General features: G+C 33.3%; 1 protein-coding gene across 10 annotated transcripts in view; it reads right to left on the bottom strand.

Annotated features, from left to right (window-relative positions):
* Window positions 1-21,456, bottom strand: part of NBEA (neurobeachin) — a 689,522-nt gene that overhangs the window by 590,540 nt on the left and 77,526 nt on the right. For all 10 annotated transcript variants that reach the window (XM_045473789.1, XM_045473805.1, XM_045473824.1 and 7 more), the window contains exons 2-6: window positions 19,424-19,655; window positions 15,929-16,029; window positions 15,594-15,689; window positions 9,693-9,814; window positions 7,472-7,598 (exon numbers count right to left, since the gene is read on the bottom strand). In XM_045473789.1, coding sequence (XP_045329745.1) covers window positions 7,472-7,598; window positions 9,693-9,814; window positions 15,594-15,689; window positions 15,929-16,029; window positions 19,424-19,655 — 678 coding nt within the window. The remainder of the gene's footprint in view (window positions 1-7,471; window positions 7,599-9,692; window positions 9,815-15,593; window positions 15,690-15,928; window positions 16,030-19,423; window positions 19,656-21,456) is intronic.

Genomic DNA, 21,456 nt, shown 5'->3' with positions numbered 1-21,456 from the left:
TAAAATTATTAAAATTTTAAATTTCTAACTATCAACAATAGTCAAATTATGGAAAGAGCCCAAATGTGTGCCATATATATATATATATATATATATATATATATATACACACACACACACACACACATATATATATATACACATACACACACACACACACACACACACACACACACACACACACACACACACATATATATATATAATGGAATACTACTCAGCCATCAAAAAGAATGAAATCTTGCCATCTGCACAATGTGCATGGAACCAGAATATATTATGCTAAGTAAAATGCGTCAGTCAGAGAAAGACAAATACCATATGATTTTACCCACATCTGGAATTTAAGAAACAAAACATATGAACATAGGGGAAGAGAAAAAAAAATAAAATAAGATAAAAACAGAGAGGGAGGCAAACCATAAGGCACTCTTAACTATAGAGAACAAACTAAGGGTTGCTCGAGGGGAGGTGGGTAGAGGATGGGCTAAATGGGTGACAGGCATTAAGAAGGGTACTTGTGATGAGCTCTGGGTGTTATATAAGTGATAAATCACTTAATTTTATTCCTGAAACCAATTGACACTACATGTTAGCTAACTTGAATTTAAATAAAAACTTGAAATTTAAAAAAAAGAAATTTTAACTTTCTAAATAGAATGCATATAAACAAATGTCTATAAATGGAAAAGGATTTCCTGCTCTCCAAAGAAAAGTTTAAGATAAATAATATTAGATATATTATTATAGTTACTTACATACTTGATATAGGAAAGAACATATTTAACAAATATTTATTGAGTTCTTTCTCCTATGTACCAACTAACTTAGGGTGCTTGGCTGTGCAGTATGAATTTTACATTCATATAGATATAAAAACTGAGTTCCCAAGTTACAAGCTCTATGACTTCTGGCAAATCATTTAGCTATTTCCATCTGTAAAAAAGGGGGAATAATAATGCCTTTTTGTGGAGTGAACATTATAGGTAAGAGACAATATATGAGAATTATGAAGAACAGTTCCTAATACATATTTGGCAGCCATAAAGAAGACAGCATTAACTAATACCTATTTTTTTTCCACAATTTCCTTCTGATGAGATTTTTTTCCACTAAAATTGACATTTACTCCTCAAAGTCACTCATTCATTCAAAAAATTTACTGATAGTCGGGGTATCTGGTGGCTCAGACAGTTAAGCGTCCGACTTCAGCTCAGGTCATGATCTCATGGTTCGTGAGTTCGAGCCCCACATCGAGCTCTGTGCTGACAGCTCGGAGCCTGGAGCCTGCTTTGGAGTCTGTGTCTCCCTCTCTTTCTGTTCCTCCCCCCACTCAGGCTCACTCTCTCTCTCTCTCTCTCAAAAATAAATAAACATTTTTTAAAAATTTACTGATAGACTATTTCATGCCCAGTATCCTCCAGACTGTGGGCAATGATAACATATACACCCTTAAGGAGAGTTCACCAGGAAAACAAACATGAAAGCAATTATAAAACCATGGAAACTGTCTAAAACACAGATATGGGAGCAAAAGAAGTAATGACTAACTGAGCGCAGAAGGAAAAGAAAAGACAAAAGGAGAAGGAAGGCTAACCGAGAAGAAGTCACTAAAAGAGTAAAATGAAACTTAAGACTAAGCTTGAAGGATGAATACAAATTGCTGAGTAAACAGGGGGAAAAGAGGAATCTTAATACTTTACATACAGCACAGAGGCCTGACAAAACTTTTCTCGGTGTTTAGATTTAGACACAATAACAAAGATCAGTTTATAAGAGACTTTAGGATGCCTTTGGTAATCTTTGTTTTTTGGTAATGTCTTATCACTAAGGAATTTTGAGCAGGAAAATGGAATGATCATCTTCATAGTTTAGGAAAATAACTGGCAGTACTGAGTAAGTGGGACAGTTAGGCAAATGTGGTTAAAGATAAACCTGAAAACTACTGCAAAGGTTGAGGTAAGAAAACTATAAAAGTCTAAATTAAGACAAAGACATTAGTAATTTAAAAGAAGGGAGATAGGGACTAATTAACAAAACTCATTGAAAGTGCTGATACAGAAAAGAGAAGTCTAAAGATGGCTTCCAATTTTTCACTTAAATTGGTAGTGGTACCATTAACTTAAGATAATTAATACAGTTAGCCAGTTAATTAGCCAGATAATAAGATGTGGAGTTACAATCAAAGAGTTTGCTTTTGGTCATAACACTGATATTTGACAAAGCTGATGGATGAATAAATGAATGCACAGTTGAATGAACGAACTAATCTCAGTGAAGGTCAGAGCAGTTAATAGGAAAATTAACTTTAATGTTCTCTTTCCATGGTACATCAATATGTACATATAACAGACAAGTGTCTTTTCCATTCAAAAGAGACCAATGTTTGACTTGATATTTTTTATATTTCTGATCTATATTTTAAAAGAAATGGGAGGAAAATTGGAAACTGTGTATGCATACTGATATTTTGTACATCCACTGAGGTCTACAATTAGTTAAGACTCAAAACTAGATCTAGAAAAAAATACCAAACAGAAACAAAAAAAAAAAACTGTAATAAGAATTCATAGGAAAATATAACATGATACTCATACAAATATCAATAGTAGCTAACACATATTGAGCACTTACTACATCTTAGGTAATATGCTAATAATTTACTGTGGGCTAAAATGTTACGGAATTTTCACAAGGTCAAACATTTGGTGAGTGGTACAGCTAAGAAAGCAAAAGTTTTAATATAAAGATTTCTTTTAGAAAGGCCAGTTAAACACCTTATCAAAGGATTACAATTTAGCTAGGTCATCTCCTGGAAAAATAAGAAAGAAAAAAAAAGAGAGAGAATGCATTTATCTTGAATAATGATACAGTAAAACAAAGTATTTATGGTTTTCAAGGTTTATGAGCATCTATGGTTTTGTTTTTTTTTTTAATTTTTTTTTTTAACGTTTATTTATTTTTGAGACAGAGAGAGACAGAGCATGAGCAGGGGAGGGTCAGCAAGAGAGGGAGACACAGAATCTGAAACGCGCTCCAGGCTCTGAGCTGTCAGCACAGAGCCCGACGCAGGGCTCAAACTCAGGGACTGTGAGATCATGACCTGAGCTGAAGTCGGCCGCTTAACCGACTGAGCCACTCAGGCGCCCCTCTATGGTTTTTTTTAAAACCATTATCACTCCCTGGCCCTGTTCTTACTAAGACTCCTTAGAATCAACATATATAGAGCTCTTACAAATGGGAATGTACTTCTCATAAGGAAATAGTGTGAAGAGAAAGAGAGAGAGAGAGAGAGAGAGAGAGAGAGAGAGAACAAATGGGTTAAATTGCTTTTTATTGGTTAATGACAATTTTATTTAGTTCTTAGCTTCACCCTAATTTTCCTTATTTATACTCTTCAAATCACTGTTATCTAAACTTGTCACATGAAAAACATCACCTAGAGCATTTGTTAAAAATATATTCCTAACATGGAAATTATAATTCCAAGAATCTGTATTTATAACAAGTTCCCACTGAAATTCAAAACATTTTGGCACATTTGGCAAACTCCCCTGGGTGTCATCCCAAATCTAATAAATCAGAATTTCTGGAGGAGAGACAATTAAATTTGTATGAAAATAACTGGGATTTGTATCAAGAAATCAAGAACCTCCATTCTAATGTATGAATTTATTTAGAATCCCTGCTTTTTAAGCTATTTTCCAGGTATATATTAATGAATGATCGATACACTGATATTCTTTCTTTTACATAAATTCTTTTTTAAGTTTATTTATTTTGAGATAGAGAGAAAGCATGGGGCGGGGGGGGGGGGAGCAGAGGGAGAGAGAGAGTAAATCCCAAGCAGGCTCCTCACTGTCAGTGCAAAGCCCTAGGTGGCGCTTGAACTCACAAACTGTGAAATCATGATCTGAGCTGAAATCAAGAGTCAGACACTTGACGGAATGAGCCACCCAGTGCCCCACGCTGATATTCTTTAAGAGAAACAGTTTTACTATAGCTTCAACATAAAGCAAATATTTTTATTGGACTCAGGTAAAATTTTAAATATATATTTGAAAACCGCATCCTAAATAATATTTTCTTCAATATGTGGCAAAACATACACGGGATCATAAGCAAAGAAGAAAACAAACAGAAATAAGAGGAAATGACATTCCCTCTGCCATATGTGGGCTCATCAATCTCTGTTACGGTTGCTCCTGTGGATAAATATTCCTTTGGATAAAAAGTAAAGTGTGCTCTTAAAGAAGGTGGACAATCTCACTGCCAGGTATCCAAAAAAGGCCCTTGAACCTATAAGGGATAACTGGCCTTAAACACGTGGAAATAGGAACTCCTATCCTTCTGTAACTTGTTATTTTAAATTCTGGACTTTCAAATGACTGGATACTCTAACACAAAGATAGAGTCCAATAAATAGCCAAGAACATCCCTCTAGAAAAAAACCCAGGTGATAGTGAATTATATCTTATAAATCTAATTATATAACATAATTGCACATTTTTTATTTTTTATCTTTAGATATTAGAGAAGACTTTTTAAATTAATGTATTTATTTTGAGACAGAGAGAGAGAGAGAGAGAGAGAGAGAGAGAGAGAGCACGAGCTGGGGAGAAGCAGAGAGACAGGGAGAGAGAGGATCCCAAGCATACTCCACACACTGTGAGCACAGAGCCAAATGTAGGGCTCAAACCCATGAACCACCAGATCATGACCTGAGCCAAAGTTGGATGCTCAACCGACTGAGCCACCCAGGTGCCCCTACAGCAGACTTTTAAAAACACGTATCAGGGCACCCGGGTGGCTCTCTGTCTCTCTCTTTCTCTCTCTCTTGCTCTGTCTCTCAAAAATAAATAAACATTAAAAATTTTTTTTTAAATTCCAAACACATATCAACCTGGCGTCTGAATATCTATATTCAGAGGTGTATTTCAAGGGCCAAAACATTAACCACAGAGTAATATCTCCCTTCTCGAAGCCAGCATTTTTGAAGAGCAGAAATTAGTGTAACCTTGAATCTCAGGAAACAAGATTCAGGACTACTAGGATCAGCTTAAACTCCCTCAAGAAAAGTCTCTCTGTATTACCAAACTGGAGGTTTAACACTTGACCTTTTAAAAGAGCTAATTGTGTATAAGTCCATAGTGCATGACATGTACATGTATACAAACTACTGTGAAGTCTGAATGTCCAGTCTAAAAACTTATTCTGTATCTAAACCAAATATGGTTAGAGGGAAGAAGAACAAGAAAAGGAGGAGGAGGAAAAAAGGGAAGAAGAAGGGGAAAGACAGGGGAAGATGAAAGGATGAGCAAAAGAGGAGGAGGAGGTAAAGGAGGACCGAGAGAATTTGGGGGAGAGGAAAAGGGAAGAGGAAGAATAAGACAGAACTGTTATTAAAGAAAAATTTCTGCAAATGTTCTTCAAACATAATTCCTCAGAACTATAATTAAAGTAAGTTTGCCTTTGAATAAATTTGAATTAATAATATAACTTAAATTGTTTAATATTGTTTTTGTAAAAGTGCTAAAAATTGAAAAGACACTGCATTATTCCTATATAACATATAGCAAATTTATACATTACATAGATTATTATACAAAATGACATAGCAAACAAAATTATATATGCTATACACCAAAATTTTAGGATCAGTATAAACATACAAGAATGCATCTGTGGTTGGAATTCTAAGTAACTGTATCTTCCATTAAACCTGTGCAAAACCCTTTCTCAAAAGGTGCAAAATCTCGCTTAATGCTCATGGATAAAGCTCTAGTTCTCTACAATTCCAAAAATTAACTTAGTTTTGCAGGGTGTAATACTGTGCTGAAAGAACAACAAGAAAAGCTGGTAAGCTTTTGATTTTAAATACATATCACATAGTAAGTAACAACCTAAATGACTTGATCTTTGTTGCCGTGACTGACTGTCTTTCCTCTTCCAGCCACATGGAAAAGCTCTTTGGCATACTGCCCTACAAAGAAGCACTGACCACAAGGCCTAGGCCTTCTTTCTCATTTTATCAATAGTAATACCTCCTTTATTTTTACACCACTAGAAAATCAACTGCTCAACAGAAATTAGCTGTCCAGATAAATATAACCTACTCCTTCAGGAAACTCTTTTTTGGTTATTAAAGCATTATTTTATTTGTTTATCCAACATATATTATTGTCAGTTCAAAACTCTGTGGCAGGTAAATAAGGGAATACACAGATGAATCAAATACACAGCTTGATCTCAACAGTTACTAAATTATGCACTTATAAATGAGTGATAAAGGTTTAAAACAAATAATTGTTATAAAAAATACTGAAATAATATGCTATGAGAGAGATTATATCTGAGAGCAAGGCAAATCAAGGAAAGAGTCCATGGAAATCATGTTATGTAGGATGGAACCTAACGATAACGTGAGATTTGAAGACCTACAGCCACAAGTGAGGAGACATGTAAATGTTTTCGTGCCAGAGATTGAACAATTGAAAAGGAAACAAGTGAAACACACATGCTAGCTCAGTTTTGACACAATAAAGGGTATAAGCAAAGAGCTGAAAATAAAACCCAAATCATGAGGGACTAGACTAAAAATGTTAATTGAATAAATTAGTTGTTAGTAAGAAGCAAATGATCGGTTTGAGCAATGCAATAATATGACCAAGAATATAAATCAGATATTAGCGTGTGAAATCATCTGGGAGAGGAGAAGACAAAGGATCCAAAATAAAGAGAGAACAGTATGAAGAATTCAAGCAGCAGGTAAGGATTTTTTTTTTTTTTTTAAGCAAGATACATTACAGAGATACAAAGTAAAGGACTGGAAAATTGAACTGGTAAAGATCAAAAAGGGGATGAAAAACAAAAGTGACTCAAGTCCCCACTATCAGGAAGATGGCAGTTTCTTAATCTAAACAAGGGATTTAGGACATAATGGATATAGGACTGGAGATGCAAATTCGGTGTTAACATATTCTGAAGTTGAGAGGCCAAACAGACATTCCCATGGCAATCTCTTTTGGTAGAGGAGAATATAAGAAAAGAGCTTGGAGATAAGAATAAGAGTGGAAAGCTCTCATAAAACTGAATAAAAATTCCCGGAAAATATAAGCTCCACAAAAGCAGGAATGTGGTCTGTTTTGTTCACGTCACATCTCTAGTGCCTACAACAGTGTCTGGAACTCAGGAAATATTCAGTAAGTATTTACTTTAAGAATGACATAGAATAAATCACAATGAGCTAGCAAGTGAGACACACACTGCAAGAGGTCAAGAGCCTCTTTTTATGTGAAAAGTTAGAAAAGTAAAAAGAAAATGCAGACAAGGGGAAGAGAAAAAAAAAAAAGCATTATGAGTCATTAGAAAATCAGTAAGAGAATATTACAGAAGTCGTAACAAGTGAATTTTAAGACAGTGGGAATTGTAAATTGTGTGTTCCTCAGTAGAAATATTTACTTATACCTACCTTACGTGGTTGAAAATCGTATTTCACACAGTGCTGAAAACCTTTTCCTTTAGACTTCAGTGATGTAACTATTAGACAGTTGCCAACGAAGTGAGCAGAGTAACCAACTCCTTTGCTAGTACGAAAACTGTAAAGAAAATAGAATTGTTTAATATTCTCTGATACAAAGAACCATATATCTAAAAAGCATTATAAAAATAATATAAAACATTACTTTAAAATAAAACTCATTTCAGGGCACCTGGCCCCAAATATAGAATAAACACTCATTTCGTGGCTCAGTCACGCATCCAACTCTTGGTTTCAGCTCTGAGTCATGGTCTCACAGTTTCGTGAGTTAGAGCACCACCTCAGGCTCTGGGCTGACATCACCTAGTCTGCTTGGGATTCTGTCTCTTCTCTCTCTGCCCCTCCCCTGCTCATGCTGTCTATCTCTCAAAAATAAACAAACTTTGGGGCGCCTGGGTGGCGCAGTCGGTTAAGCGTCCGACTTCAGCCAGGTCACGATCTCACGGTCCGTGAGTTCGAGCCCCGCGTCAGGCTCTGGGCTGATGGCTCAGAGCCTGGAGCCTGTTTCCGATTCTGTGTCTCCCTCTCTCTCTCTCTGACCCTCCCCCGTTCATGCTCTGTCTCACTCTGTCCCAAAAATAAATAAACGTTGAAAAAAATAAATAAATAAACAAACTTCTTAAAAATCTGCATATAAAATAAAAACTCATTTTCCTATAGAGTCAGAAGGGGTATTACATGTACCAAATAAAGACTAAAACCTTTTAGATTTAGAACTAAAAGAAGTAATTTAAATTGAGAAAATAGAAAACTGCAAAACCTATTGATATTTCAATGTAAAATATCACAAATACACAAAAACAAACTAATATGAAATCTTACCAAGTAGATTTCATTTACCTTCAAGGACCACCAAAATTAGCAAATACAGAAACCATTTACAAAGCTACTGTTTCAAAAACAACTTGCTCTCTAATTCTATTATATCTTTCAAAATAGCTGACAAATTAAAATTTAAAAAAAAAAAAAAAAAAGAGCCAAGTCTGATAAATGATGTAGGTAACTAAACACAGGAATAAATTTTTAGTCAAAAGAAGAAAAAAGATGTATCTATGAAATAGTTCCCTTCTTCTAAGGGGGCACACCTCCTAGCTGTAAATTGTACTCCTAGCACAAACTGTAAATGCTCTCCAAAATGATGGTCTTATTGAAATAAATGTATGATCTGCCAAATGACCATTCTGAAGTTCAACCCATTTATGTTTGGAGGTTCAGATTTTTGTTTAAAACTCTCTCATTACTACCCATATGTAATCTTTTGTAACAGAGCTGATAAGCTATTAATAGCTCACATTTTTCTATACTCATATTTCTGAACCAATGTACAAAAGCACTTAATTATTCTCATTAACCTATCTGATAGGTCCTGTTATCATCCTCAATTTATTAAAGTTGAAAACACCAAAGCACAGGATCAATAAGTAAGTAGTGAAGATTAAGGCCTCAGACAGTCTTATTTCAGAGCACTGCAAATGTTAAATGAGGTAACACTTACATGTAAACACTTACAATGCCTAGTATATACTAAGGCAATCAATGAAAGCTTGATGTTCTCACTACTGTGCATTATTGGCAAACTAAAATTTCCAAGCTATCAGTCCTTACAGGTCAACCTACTGTTGGGTTCATCAACCCATTCTGTTAGTTATCTATCAAATAATTAATTTTATTATTTGATTATATTTTCTTACATCATAGTTATTATTAACATTTTAAAGCATACCTTAATTATGCTCATAGAACAAGGACAGTAAAAAGGCAAAGTAAATAAAATCTGGAAGTACTCTCTTGTTTTTCCTCCCCCTTATCAGGGATTACCATGTACACTAACAACCTCCCACAACTAATCGATATTGACTGATGTGTAGTGGACAGAGAAGGTTTGTAACCCTTAACTTTTAAACTGTAATTGGAAAAAAAGTAGTGAAGCAGGTTTCCTAGAATCAACAGCAAGAAATACATAAATAAAATAAATTTATGTAATTGTATCTTTATAGTTTTAACATATACAAATATAAACACACACACACACACACACACACACACACACACACACATCTTCTACTTAATATGTTGTTGCCTTGGTACTCTTACGTATTTATAAAACTGAAATACTTAAGACAAAAGTACTAAAATTAAATATATTACTTACCAATAAAGATAAGGTTTATCCTTATCAACATTAATGTTATTTAATGGATCCATACGAAACCAAGTATTTAGGGTGAAGCCATTCTGATAAGGCCACTTTGCAATAGGAGGCAATGCGATTGCCTACAAGGCAATGGAAAAAGATACAAAAGTATCAGTTAAATAAAATGTGACAGTAACTAATTTCAAATATAACCTTTACAGATCAAAAAACAATGAAGGTATAAACATCAGAAAATCACGGACTTATCCCCTGCCAATGGCCTTAGCAACTTCTGTATCACCAGTCTCATCATTCAGTCTACCAGACCCTAAATTAGAACTTAAAGACTGCATTAAACTAAGAAGAATTTGAGCCAAGCTGCCCTTCAAGTTTCTAGACCCATTCTTTCCACCAGAAAAAAGACAGGTGGTCCAAGAGATCATTTGTTATTATCTCCATGGTAGCATGAAAGAGCCCTAAATCACATATAGTTGCAAACACTAGTGAACCAAAATACAATGGAAAAAAAAATCTCACAAGAGAAAACTGTAACCTTGAGTGATAATGAAATAATAATAGTCTTTAGTCTTGCTACCACTCATACCAAACACACACGTGAGAGACTCTAGAATAGCATTTTCCTCAATTTCATTGTGGACTTCCAATAATTCCATGGATAAATAAGGATCTCTATTATGGGCAGTCTCTTCAACAAGACAGTTAGCTATACTGATAGACATTCTCTTAATTAAACTTAGTATATAACATCTAGAATAAATGCTTTAGGGACCTGAAATCTCTCATTTCTACCCTCTACTACTATACTAGCCAAAGCCTTCTATAAGTGCACATTGCATCACTAGCCTTTTTCTACTCTTTTGAACTAACTAATGCATACACCCTCCCTTAATCAATGCACAAAAGCTAACTTTGTATAGTACTGCCTTTGTGCAACCAGGCACATTTACTTCCAAAGCATTTGTGCCTGATGGTAACACTTATTTCCTTCTAGTCCCATTGTGTTAATGGCATGTCTTTGGGGATACCTTTGTGATTATGGAGTCAAGCAGTCTTTACTCTTCCTCCCTATTTCCTTCTACAACATTCTGGTACCCACAATTGGATGTCCCTCACTGTGCCAAAATCTATATCCCTCACTGTCCCCTAGTCTAACAGACTCCAAAACCTGCATTCCTTTTTTTTGTGATTTGCAAAAGAAATAATTCTGATGTGTAGATGGAATGCTTTCAGTAAACTCAGCGAATAGAAAAATTCACTATTCCTAAATGAAGCAGATTCATGAAACATCATAATCATGAAAGACAAATCTAAATAACTATATCCATAAAGGTCACAGAGCATATAAAAATGTCATCTTACATTTGTCATTCACCTTTATGTGAATCACTATGTACAATTCCATTCCAAATTGCTCATATGAAGGCAGCACAGCTCATAGAAAGGCACCTCCACAGTATAAAATGTACTTTAGAAGGCCTAGTACATATGGTTATTTTAGAGGGAAAGTAAGCAGTGTCATTATTTTAGCGATCCAAAGACTGGTCCAGACAGTCAACAGTGGTCCAGACAGCATGTACTCTCTAGTTACTATCACGCTCATCCAGAAGTAAATGATCAAAAACACTATAATGGTAATAAGGATTTTAAAATCAGCTCCTATCTGAATTTTTCAGCAGTTCAATAGCAGAGGTAACATACCTGGAAATAAGCCAATCTGTTGTTAAAAAACAAAAAAACAAAAACACTGCACTTAAAAGTCAGGAAAATTTTAGTTCAAGCTATGACTCTGCTTTTGACCCTGAACAATGTTACACTGCTGAGGCTGTTTCCTCAACAAATGTAACAACAATAATGTCATTTATCTTATATATAGCTTGTATGACTCAAATAAAAAACAGTTCCTTCTTTGCTTCCTCTTCTACAAAGAATATAGTCTTAACTGAAACTACTCTTTATGAAAGTAAGTGATGCAAGGAAAACCAAGAAAAGAGTAATTGATAAGTGTTAAGTCCATCAACATCTCCTGAATGTGAACAAGTCAAACATATACTACTAACAGCATATAAGCAAAATCCTTTGTGTGTGTGTGCATGTATGTGTGTTTACATACAGACAGAAAATATTCATAGATTTCAGGTAAATGGTCAAGTGGCTAAAAACAGAATGAGGTGCAACCTTACTGAGGCAATTCAGATAATTTATTAAAACAAAGTTTTAACACTCTGTTTAGCTGTAAGAAAGACAGCAACTTGCTCATATTTCTGTCAAAACACCTTGCCCTTCTCTTACCCCTTAAAGTGAGATCTATTAGATGTCAGATCACTAACAATTTTATAAAATATATTAAAATAGATCTACATGTGTAAACAGAATTATTACATCTAAGAAAACTGGTACTTTCTTGCGGACAGTGACAGTTTTTCTCTGTCACATACCACAATGTACGTTTGATATGTGTTCTACCCTAACAATCTGATATATAAAATTATTAGCTTTCATCTGGAAAAAGATTTTTAACTTTCCTATTTTTGTTTCTCAATTTTTATTTTTCCTATTTTTGTTTCACAATTGTGTTAAGATTGGAAATTGTAACTCTAAAAAAAGGTTAGTAACGAAATATTAAGAGAAAATATGAAATTACAGGAACAGCTGATGAAATGGAAGACTACAAAGATGCTTATAATAAAAACCAAGGAGCAAAAAATATTTACATGATGTTTTTTAACTTATATAGTCCTTAAATGACATATTATTTCATTACAGTCTCATAATAACACTACTCCATGATAAAGTACTAGTGATTCACATGAAAGTAAGCCAAGAAACATTAAGAGACCAGTCCTCTACAGTAATGAAGCAGAGGATCCGGAAATCAAAACCAGTTCTTCTAGTCAAAACTTATACATATTCTCTACAATCCTACAATGTAGATAAGAACAATGAAATCAAGCAGATTGAGACAGTTCTTTGAAAAGAACAAGAAAATGGATAAACCTCCAGCTAGGACTGATCAGGAAAAAACCCCTCCAGTATCAAGAATGAAAGAGGAGATTAAACAGATAAGAAGGGGATATGATGATAAGCTTAGGCCAATATATTCAACAACTTAGATTAACTGTACAAATTACTTGGAAGACAGAAACTATAAAGCTCACTCAAAAGGAAATAGAAAAGCTCCCTGTATCCATTATAAAAATTAAATTCATAGTTTAAAACCTTCCCCAATCAAAACTTCAGACCTAGATGGCTACCATAGTGAATTCTAGCATATATTTAATAAGTAATATCAATTCTACATAAACTTCTTTAAAAAAAAGAAATTAATAGTTCCCAACTCATTTTATAAGAAATTACCCTATCACCAAAAGCAGAGAAAAATATTATAGGAAAAGAAAACTATACCCCCAAATCACTCATAAAAATAACTGCAAAGTTTCTTAGCAATACCTTAGCAAATCAAATCCAGTATTGTATTAAAAGGTTAAAACATAGTGACCAGGTAGCTTTTATCCCAGGAACACAAAGTTTGGCTTAACAATGAAATGTCAATCATTATATTTTACCACACTAGTAAGGATCAAGATGAAAAACCATACGATTACTTCAATAAAATCAGAAAAAGCATTCAGCAAAATTCAACAATATCAACATATTGGCGATTAAAAAACTTCCGTTACATAGGAACAGAAAGGAATTTCCTCTACCTGAAAAAGGACATGTCTTAAAGCCTAATTACTAATACCATACTTAATGGTGAAATACTTAAAGCTTTCCCTACAGCTAGAATGAGTCAAGGATATTACTGTATTAAATACTGCACTAGAGTCCTAGCTAGTACAGTAATGCAACAAAATGAAATAAAAAGGTATACTGATTGTAAGCTAAAAAAAATATTAATAATACTGGTTTTTTTTACAAAAATATCTGTAAATAATCTTAAGGCATCTACTAAAAACCTGCTAGGACTAGAAAGTAAATTTAAGCAAGGTCTCAAGATATAAGGTCATTATACAAAAAATAAAATACCAATTGTATTTCTGTATGCTAGCAAAAATCAATATGGATATTTATGGATAAATTTAACAAAAGCTTTTTAAGACATGTGTGCTAAAAACTATAAAACACTGAAAAATCAAAGAAAACTAAAGACTTATAATGTGTTTATGAATTGAAAGACTCAATATCTTCTCTCCAATTATTCTACAGATTTAACACAACACAATCTAAATCATAGTAAGCACTTTATAAGATTTCACAAGTTTATTCACATGCATGTAAATGCTATCTAGAGTAGTCAAAATTATTTTAAAATGAAGAACAAAGTTGGAGTACTTATACACAACCTGATTTCAAGAACTACTTACTATAAAGCTATGAAAATAAACGACAAAAAATCTGATTTGGGCATAAAAGCTGAAACAGAGGACAAAGGAACCAAACACAGAGTTCAGAAACAGATTTACACAAACATGGCCAGATAGTTTTCATGAAAGGTGCCAAGAAAATTCAAAGTTAAAGGACTATTTAACAAATGGTTATGAAGAAATTCAATAATCCTATGCAAAACAAACAAAACTTTAACTTCCAACCTTCCTCATAGCATATTTTTAAATGTTTATTTATTTATTTTGAAAGAGAAGGCACAAGTTGTGGGGGGGGGGGAGCAGAGAAAGAGGAGAAACCCTCATATCATATTTAAAAATTCACACAAAAAAGGATCCTAGACCTAAATATAAGAGCTAAAACAAAAGAACTCTCAGTAGAAAGCATAAAAAAAAAAAAAAAATGTTGTGACTCTGGTGTATACTGATTTCTTAGATTACAAAAGCATATGCCATAAAAGAAAGAAAAGTTTAATTGAACTTCATCAAAATTAAAATCTGTTTAAGAAATACTGGTAAGAAAATAAAAAGAAAAGCCACAGATTGGAAACAATATTTGACAAATATACATCTGACAAATTAACTTATACCTGAAATACATAACAAACTCTTAAGATAATAAAACAACCAATTTTTTAACCAGAGATTTGAACACAAATATGACACAAGAAGATGTAAAAACAGCCAATAAACACATGAAAAAGTGCTCAATATCATCAAACATTTAGGGCATACAAAATTAAGCCTCCAATGAGATACCATTACATAATCATTTAAATGCCTCAAATTAAAAAGATGGACAATGTCCAGGGTGCAGATCAACTCAGATCTGCATTCTGAATGATCAGAATCAGATCATTCTCATACACTGTTGATGAGAATGCAAAATTTTCCACTATGGAAAACAATCTGCCTGAAAGCAATCTCATGAAATGAAACACACACTTAGCATAAAACCCAGCAATTTCACTCATATGTTTACTTAAGAGATGAGAAAACATGCCTACAGATCTATGTTCAAATGTTCATAGCAGTTTTATTTACAAGAGTCAAAATCTAAAAACTCAAATGCCAATAAACTAGTGAGTGGATAAACTGTAGTATATCTATAAAATGTAACACAAACCAGAATAAAAAGAACAGAATAAACTTCTGGGAAGCTACAACACAGGCAACCTCAAAACCATTATGATAAGTGAAAGAAGCATGACAGAAAAGACTACATACTGAATGATTTATTTATATGAAATTCCAGAAAAGGCAAAATCATAAAAACACAAAATAAATCAGAAGTTGCAAGGGACAGGGCTGGGGAGAGGGGACTGGTTTCACACAGATACAAGGAATTGTGGGAAGTGATGGAATTGTTCAAAATCATGACTGTGGTGGTGATTATGCAACTTTACAACTCATCAAACCGTACTTTGAAATAAGTGAATTTTATTGGATGTAAATTATACTTTAACAGAGATGAATTAAAAATAAATAAAAATAAACATACGTATTTAAAACTTACCGCAGCACTACAACCAGGGAAATTGAAAAAAGTATCAGGACCATGTCTTTGTGGCATCTGATTAAGAACTGATAACAATTTTACTGCATGTCTTGGCTGAGGAAACAAGAAAAGAAATGTCACTGTACAAATTTAGCAAAACTACCTAATATATCATGTTAGACACTGGACTGTTTTCTAACTAGAGAGAAATTAATTTTAAATCATTTACTAAACTCTTTAAAGGGAACAGTTTCCATTACAAGTTCCAGTTTATAGCTCTCTAGAGACAAATTGTTGAACATTAAGTATTAATGCACTGATATTGAATACTTTTCCCTCTGACCACAGCTTACCCAGATTCCACTTTCTCCTCGAAGCATGCTGAACAAAAGCTTCAACTCCTTGACAGTGATGCTGTAGCTGGCAAGAACCCCCAACATATCAACTAGAAGATCTTTAAAGGAAAATAAAGTTATTCTGAACTCTAGTCGTGAGCTGCCATCTGTCAAGGTAATATACTTTTTGAAAGAGCAAAAGTTAGCAACTGTCATTTCTACATGTATATTCATCTAATTGTCCTCCAGAACTGCCATTCTAATTAAGAATTTTTAAGTTACCAGATAACTACAAACATGGTATTTGAATTTTAGGATTTTTTCCATCAGCGTCACCATTAAATTAAGTTCCCTTAGCAAATATATAAAATAGATTTTATAAATTCCCGGAATATACACACACATATACATTGACACACACACACACACACATCAGCTGTACGCAGGGAAAGGTACACAAAAATATACAAAGGTGCAATGATTTAACATTGTAAATTGATTATTTTCAAATAAAAAAGTGATAGTTGACCATATTTTCTTTTAGAATTATCTATGCTTAATAAAATATATTCTGGAAATATTCCTTGTCCCATTAACAATTTTGAGCACTTACTCCTTGCCTGGCATTATTCCAAGTGGTTTACAATTATTAAGTGCACAAATCCTCACAACAAGCCTATGAGGTAAGTACTAGTATTAGCCCCTTCCTAAAATGAGGAATGTGAGGCATAAATACCCTAATCACATTGCCCAAGAACACACTCTACTAAGTGGTAGGGTCAGGATTAAAACCTAGGCAATATGGCTCCAGGGCCCTCTCTGTTACCTACCAGTCTCTAAAAGTATAACTTAATGCATTACTAGGGATATCCACTCTGTTCATGTGTTTACGTGCATATGAGAGATACGCCAGCTCACCAGATAACAGAAAAATTATACATTTAATTTCCTGGCCTTGATTTCTTTCTCATCTCTAGACATTGTGAGTAGTTCCGCTATCAATCGCTCTTTATAAGAAATTACACATCTAAATAACTATACTTTATTTTCTCAATTTCTAAAGCACATCCTAAGGATCAAAGATACTATACAAGTTATTACAATCAATACACATACACATTCTAAGTAATTCATCATCAATTAATTTAAAAAGTGAGTTAGGATAAACTTAGTTACTGATATATAATATATATTATCCAATATCACAATACCTGGAATTTGAGACTTTAAAAAAATTTATTATGTATGTATTTCAAAATAGGAATTTAAGGTGGTTATTTTCATCAATAAATAACTGGCTAATCTTACTCAATGCCACAATAAGTAAGCAATCTTTATGATAAAATTGTGACTACTGATATGCCAACTTTTGAGAAATCTTTTAATACAATGTTTCATTACTCAATAAAAAAGTTTATGGTTACTGCATATTAGCCAGATGATCTCTTTCTAAGCAAAACTTCTAGATAGAAATCAAGCATTTATTAAAACCCCAGTTAATATGAAGCAGTTTTAAGCAATTAGCTGCAATGGCAAATTCATAGATTTCTTAAACATTTACCTATAAATACTTTTCTAAAAAATTAAAATCTTTCTCCCAAACTTTATCTCACCTCATATGTATGTCACAAAAAGTGATCTATTAAATTTTTACTTAATGACATAATTATCAATATTTATTATTTATTATACATATAATCAAGCAGGTCAGTTTAATTTTGTTATTGCAGGTCTTCTTTTCTGGACAGATTTTTTAAAGGTAAACAAGTGCTAAGACTATGAAATTCTCTTATCAGTTCAGTATAGATGTTTAACTACCTTCTGTCATACCTGTACATTAGTAAATGAAAAATGCCTCTTTGAACTTAACATGCTATAAATATTCAGAGTGAGAACTCAGTAATATTTTGTTGGTTATTAGCGCTTCTTTACTATGTTGTCTAAATTTTAATTTCTCTACTGAAAAGTAGGGTACAGGTAATTTTCTGATGTTTATTCAATGATTAAAATAACAAAAAGTGAAAGTTTTGTGTTATCAGAATTGCTACCATTGAGAAGCAAAGACAAGAGAATTAAGGAGCTTTTATAATAGAAAAATGACCATATGAACTTCTGCAGTACTAGTCAAGATTACTATCATCTTGTATCTCAAAGCTCATGAATTGTGCACAAGCAAACTACTATGTATATACTTGTGGCTCATTTTCTAAAGTGCACTTTATAAAGTGGTAGCCACTTTATTTCAAAAACAAACAAACAAAACTTCAGGGATTTAAACCCAGATATGAAGACCCAAAAATTGTATGATGTTCTACACATGTGTATATATAAGCTTATGCAAATAAATTCCTATTAAAGAATGCCAGAATTTACAGAATGGTTTAAAGATGGTATGTATCATCATTAAAAAGATGTTCTAAATTTGAATTTCATTTTTCATCAAGTTAATCATCAGTAACCAATACAGAGAATGTTAAATCACTCTAAATAGAGATAGATGCCACCTTGAAAGCAATTAGAAATGATTGTAATATACTCTAAGAAAAAAAATTTAATATTGTTTAAATTTAAAGAGCATTCATGTTTAACTTATCCTTCACTCCATTATTTCTTATTTACTGTTTTGTTCTACTAGTATTAAAATTAATTGTGCATAAATCAAAATAGTATACAGGATTTTCTGGTGTCTGAGCTACTTTTAAGGATCAGATATGATATTGTGAGGAGTCATACCAGCACTTTTAAGATTATGAAAACCCTTTTACATCAGAAGAAACTTATGCTAAAGATTCATGGCTTAAAAAAAACCAATATTTCAAGCTCTGAACTTATTTTTGGAGAATAATGTGGCTCTGTGACCGTATTTCAAAACATTTCTACTGAAGTGCATCTAACAACAAAGGGGAATGAACTTGGAGGGAGGTAAAGGATTGGCAATGAAAATTCATAGATTTCAAAGTTATTTGAAATAACGCATAACAATTCCATGCAATTTTTATGTTCTAGTCTATATCTTTTTAATACAAAATTTCTCTTAAAAAAATTGGACACTTCCTAAAAATTCAACATGCTTATCCCAAGGCTATTAGTACCCCCTATTATAGTTCCACATAGGTCAAACTGAAGAGCACAGAGCTCGAAAAAGTTGAAGTGCTCATTACGCAGAATTGTAGTACATGTTGTAAATTTTCAGTTGTGTAAAGGTTTAACTAAGTACCATGTAAAAAGGTACTGTTTATTTTTCTGATAGATTTCATAGTATTTATCCACACTATTGAGATCCTAAAACCTAGAAAAGCAAAATTAGTAATTATGTTTGTCTAATACAAAAGAAAGTGTCTTCCATTCTTCAAGTTTTCCCTTAATATACAAGGCAAACTTTCCATACATTTCTATTTATCTATTTTAAATCAAGTTAGCTTCAACAAATCTAATTACCAGTAGAATATAAAGAGAAGTACGTGAATCTTTATAAACATTTAAAGTATATTTTCCTGTCAGATAACCCCATACCTGCTATCATGTCATCTACAGCACTCATTTTCAGCAATACTTGTTCAATTAGCCCAACTTCTGTGCTAGTCTGTAAATTCCGAACACTTTTTCGTAAAATGGCTGTAAACATGCTCCATATTTCTGCTTGACATGTTACATCACAGTGCTCCAAAAGCTCTGTCATGCATGTTATACTCTCAGCATCCTGGATAATAAAGTTCATCTCCAAGTCAAATTCTCCACCAACCAGCTGAAAATGAACAAAAAGAAACAATAACTAATGATAACATGAGAGATCATTTACAACAATAAATTAAAAACAATAAAAGAATTCAACTAGCAGGAGAGCATAGCTACTCTAAAAAATTTCAAGTCTTCTAGTCTAAAACTAATTTTGATAAAAATGTGAAAGCCATAGATAAAGGTGCTGTAAGAATTAAAACTAGCAAAATCTGATTTTTTTTTTTTAAATGGAAAAAGGCAATTTCAAATCCAGCAGAGCAAAATAGTGGATGACTACTGGGTAGGATTCATGACAAATTCCTACGAAAAAGAGAAAGAGTTTGGCCCCTGGGCTCCTGGGTCGCTCAGTCAGTTAAGCATTTGACTCTTGATTTCGGCTCAGGTTACAATCTCAAGGTCATGAGATCCAGCAGCCCCCCTCCCTGCACCTGCCCCCCCCAAATCCCCACACCCAGTACAGGGCTATGTGCTGGGCATGGAGCCTGCCTAAGATTCTCTCTCCTCCTCTTCCTCTGCCCCTCCTTGCTAGTGCTTGCAAGTTCTCGTTTTCTCTCTCTCTCTCTCTCAAAAAAAATAAAATAAAATAAAATAAAAAATAAAAGCCTGGCACTTAAAAGTGATAATCATTAGAAAATGAAGAATTCACTAGGGATAAATTTTAATACCTGAAATTCGTTTTGTGACAGTACTAGACTGACAAATAGATGTAACAGAAGAGAAACAAAAGAAGGGCCTAATCTTCATGTATAGAGGCTAAAGAAATATGAAACTGATACCAGCAAACTTATAGTTAATGTGAAAATGATAGAATCTATGTTAAAAAATACCTAAAAGAGGGGTGCCTGGGTGGCTCAGTCAGTTAAGTGTCCAACTTCCACTCAGGTCACGATCTCATGGTTTTTGAGTCCGAGCCCACGTAGGGCTCTGTGTTGACAACTCAGTGCCTGGAGCCTGCTTAAGATTCTGTGTCTCCCTCTCTCTCTGCCCCTCCCCCACTCTCTCTTGCACATGCACACTCTCCCTCTCTCTCAAAAATAAACATTAAAAAATTTTTTTTAATGCTCGAAAGATATATACCTAGTATTTTATAATACTGTATTTGTAAAAATGTGAATTGATACACAAAGATGATTTAATTGCAATGTATTTGACTTGTGACATTATGTCAAAAATGAGTCAAAAGTACTACTGTCCCCCCCTCAAATGTTACTTTAAGTACAGTGATGGATAAATACACATATAATAAAGTATATGATGATACTCTTATTCTCCCTTAATTCACATATGATGTATTATTTACATTGTTGTAAGTACCATTTTTAAAGAAAAACATTGATAAAATGGATATCTTTCTGGTCTAAAGAATGGAAAATTTGGAAACAGCCATATACAAAATGCCTGACAAATCTGAAGTCATTCATTCATTAATAAATATCTTATTTACTAAAGACTAGAAATTACCATTCTAGGAACTAGGGATATATCTGTAGACAAGAAAAAGCCCACGCATTAACAGTGTTAAGTTCCAGAAATAAAGATGTATATATGTACATATGTATGCATATTACATCTTATCTCCCCAAAAGTTGAAATTGGTTTATAAGTTACATAGAGCATAAGAAGACATAAAATGTAAGTAGTTAAGTAAAAGAAGCAAAGGAAAAATAAGTTTAGGGGCAGATAAGTACCAGAAATTAGAATCAAGAAGTAGAATGTTTTATCAAAGAAAAATATTCATTATAAGGGTGGATGATCACAGGCTATGAAATAAGATTACTACTACTACTACTACTACTAATAATAATAAT

The sequence above is a fragment of the Leopardus geoffroyi genome, chromosome A1 (assembly GCF_018350155.1).
Source record: "Leopardus geoffroyi isolate Oge1 chromosome A1, O.geoffroyi_Oge1_pat1.0, whole genome shotgun sequence".
NCBI lineage: Eukaryota > Metazoa > Chordata > Mammalia > Carnivora > Felidae > Leopardus > Leopardus geoffroyi.
Note: the sequence above shows the minus strand (reverse complement) of the source record. Positions and strands in the feature narration are given on the sequence as shown.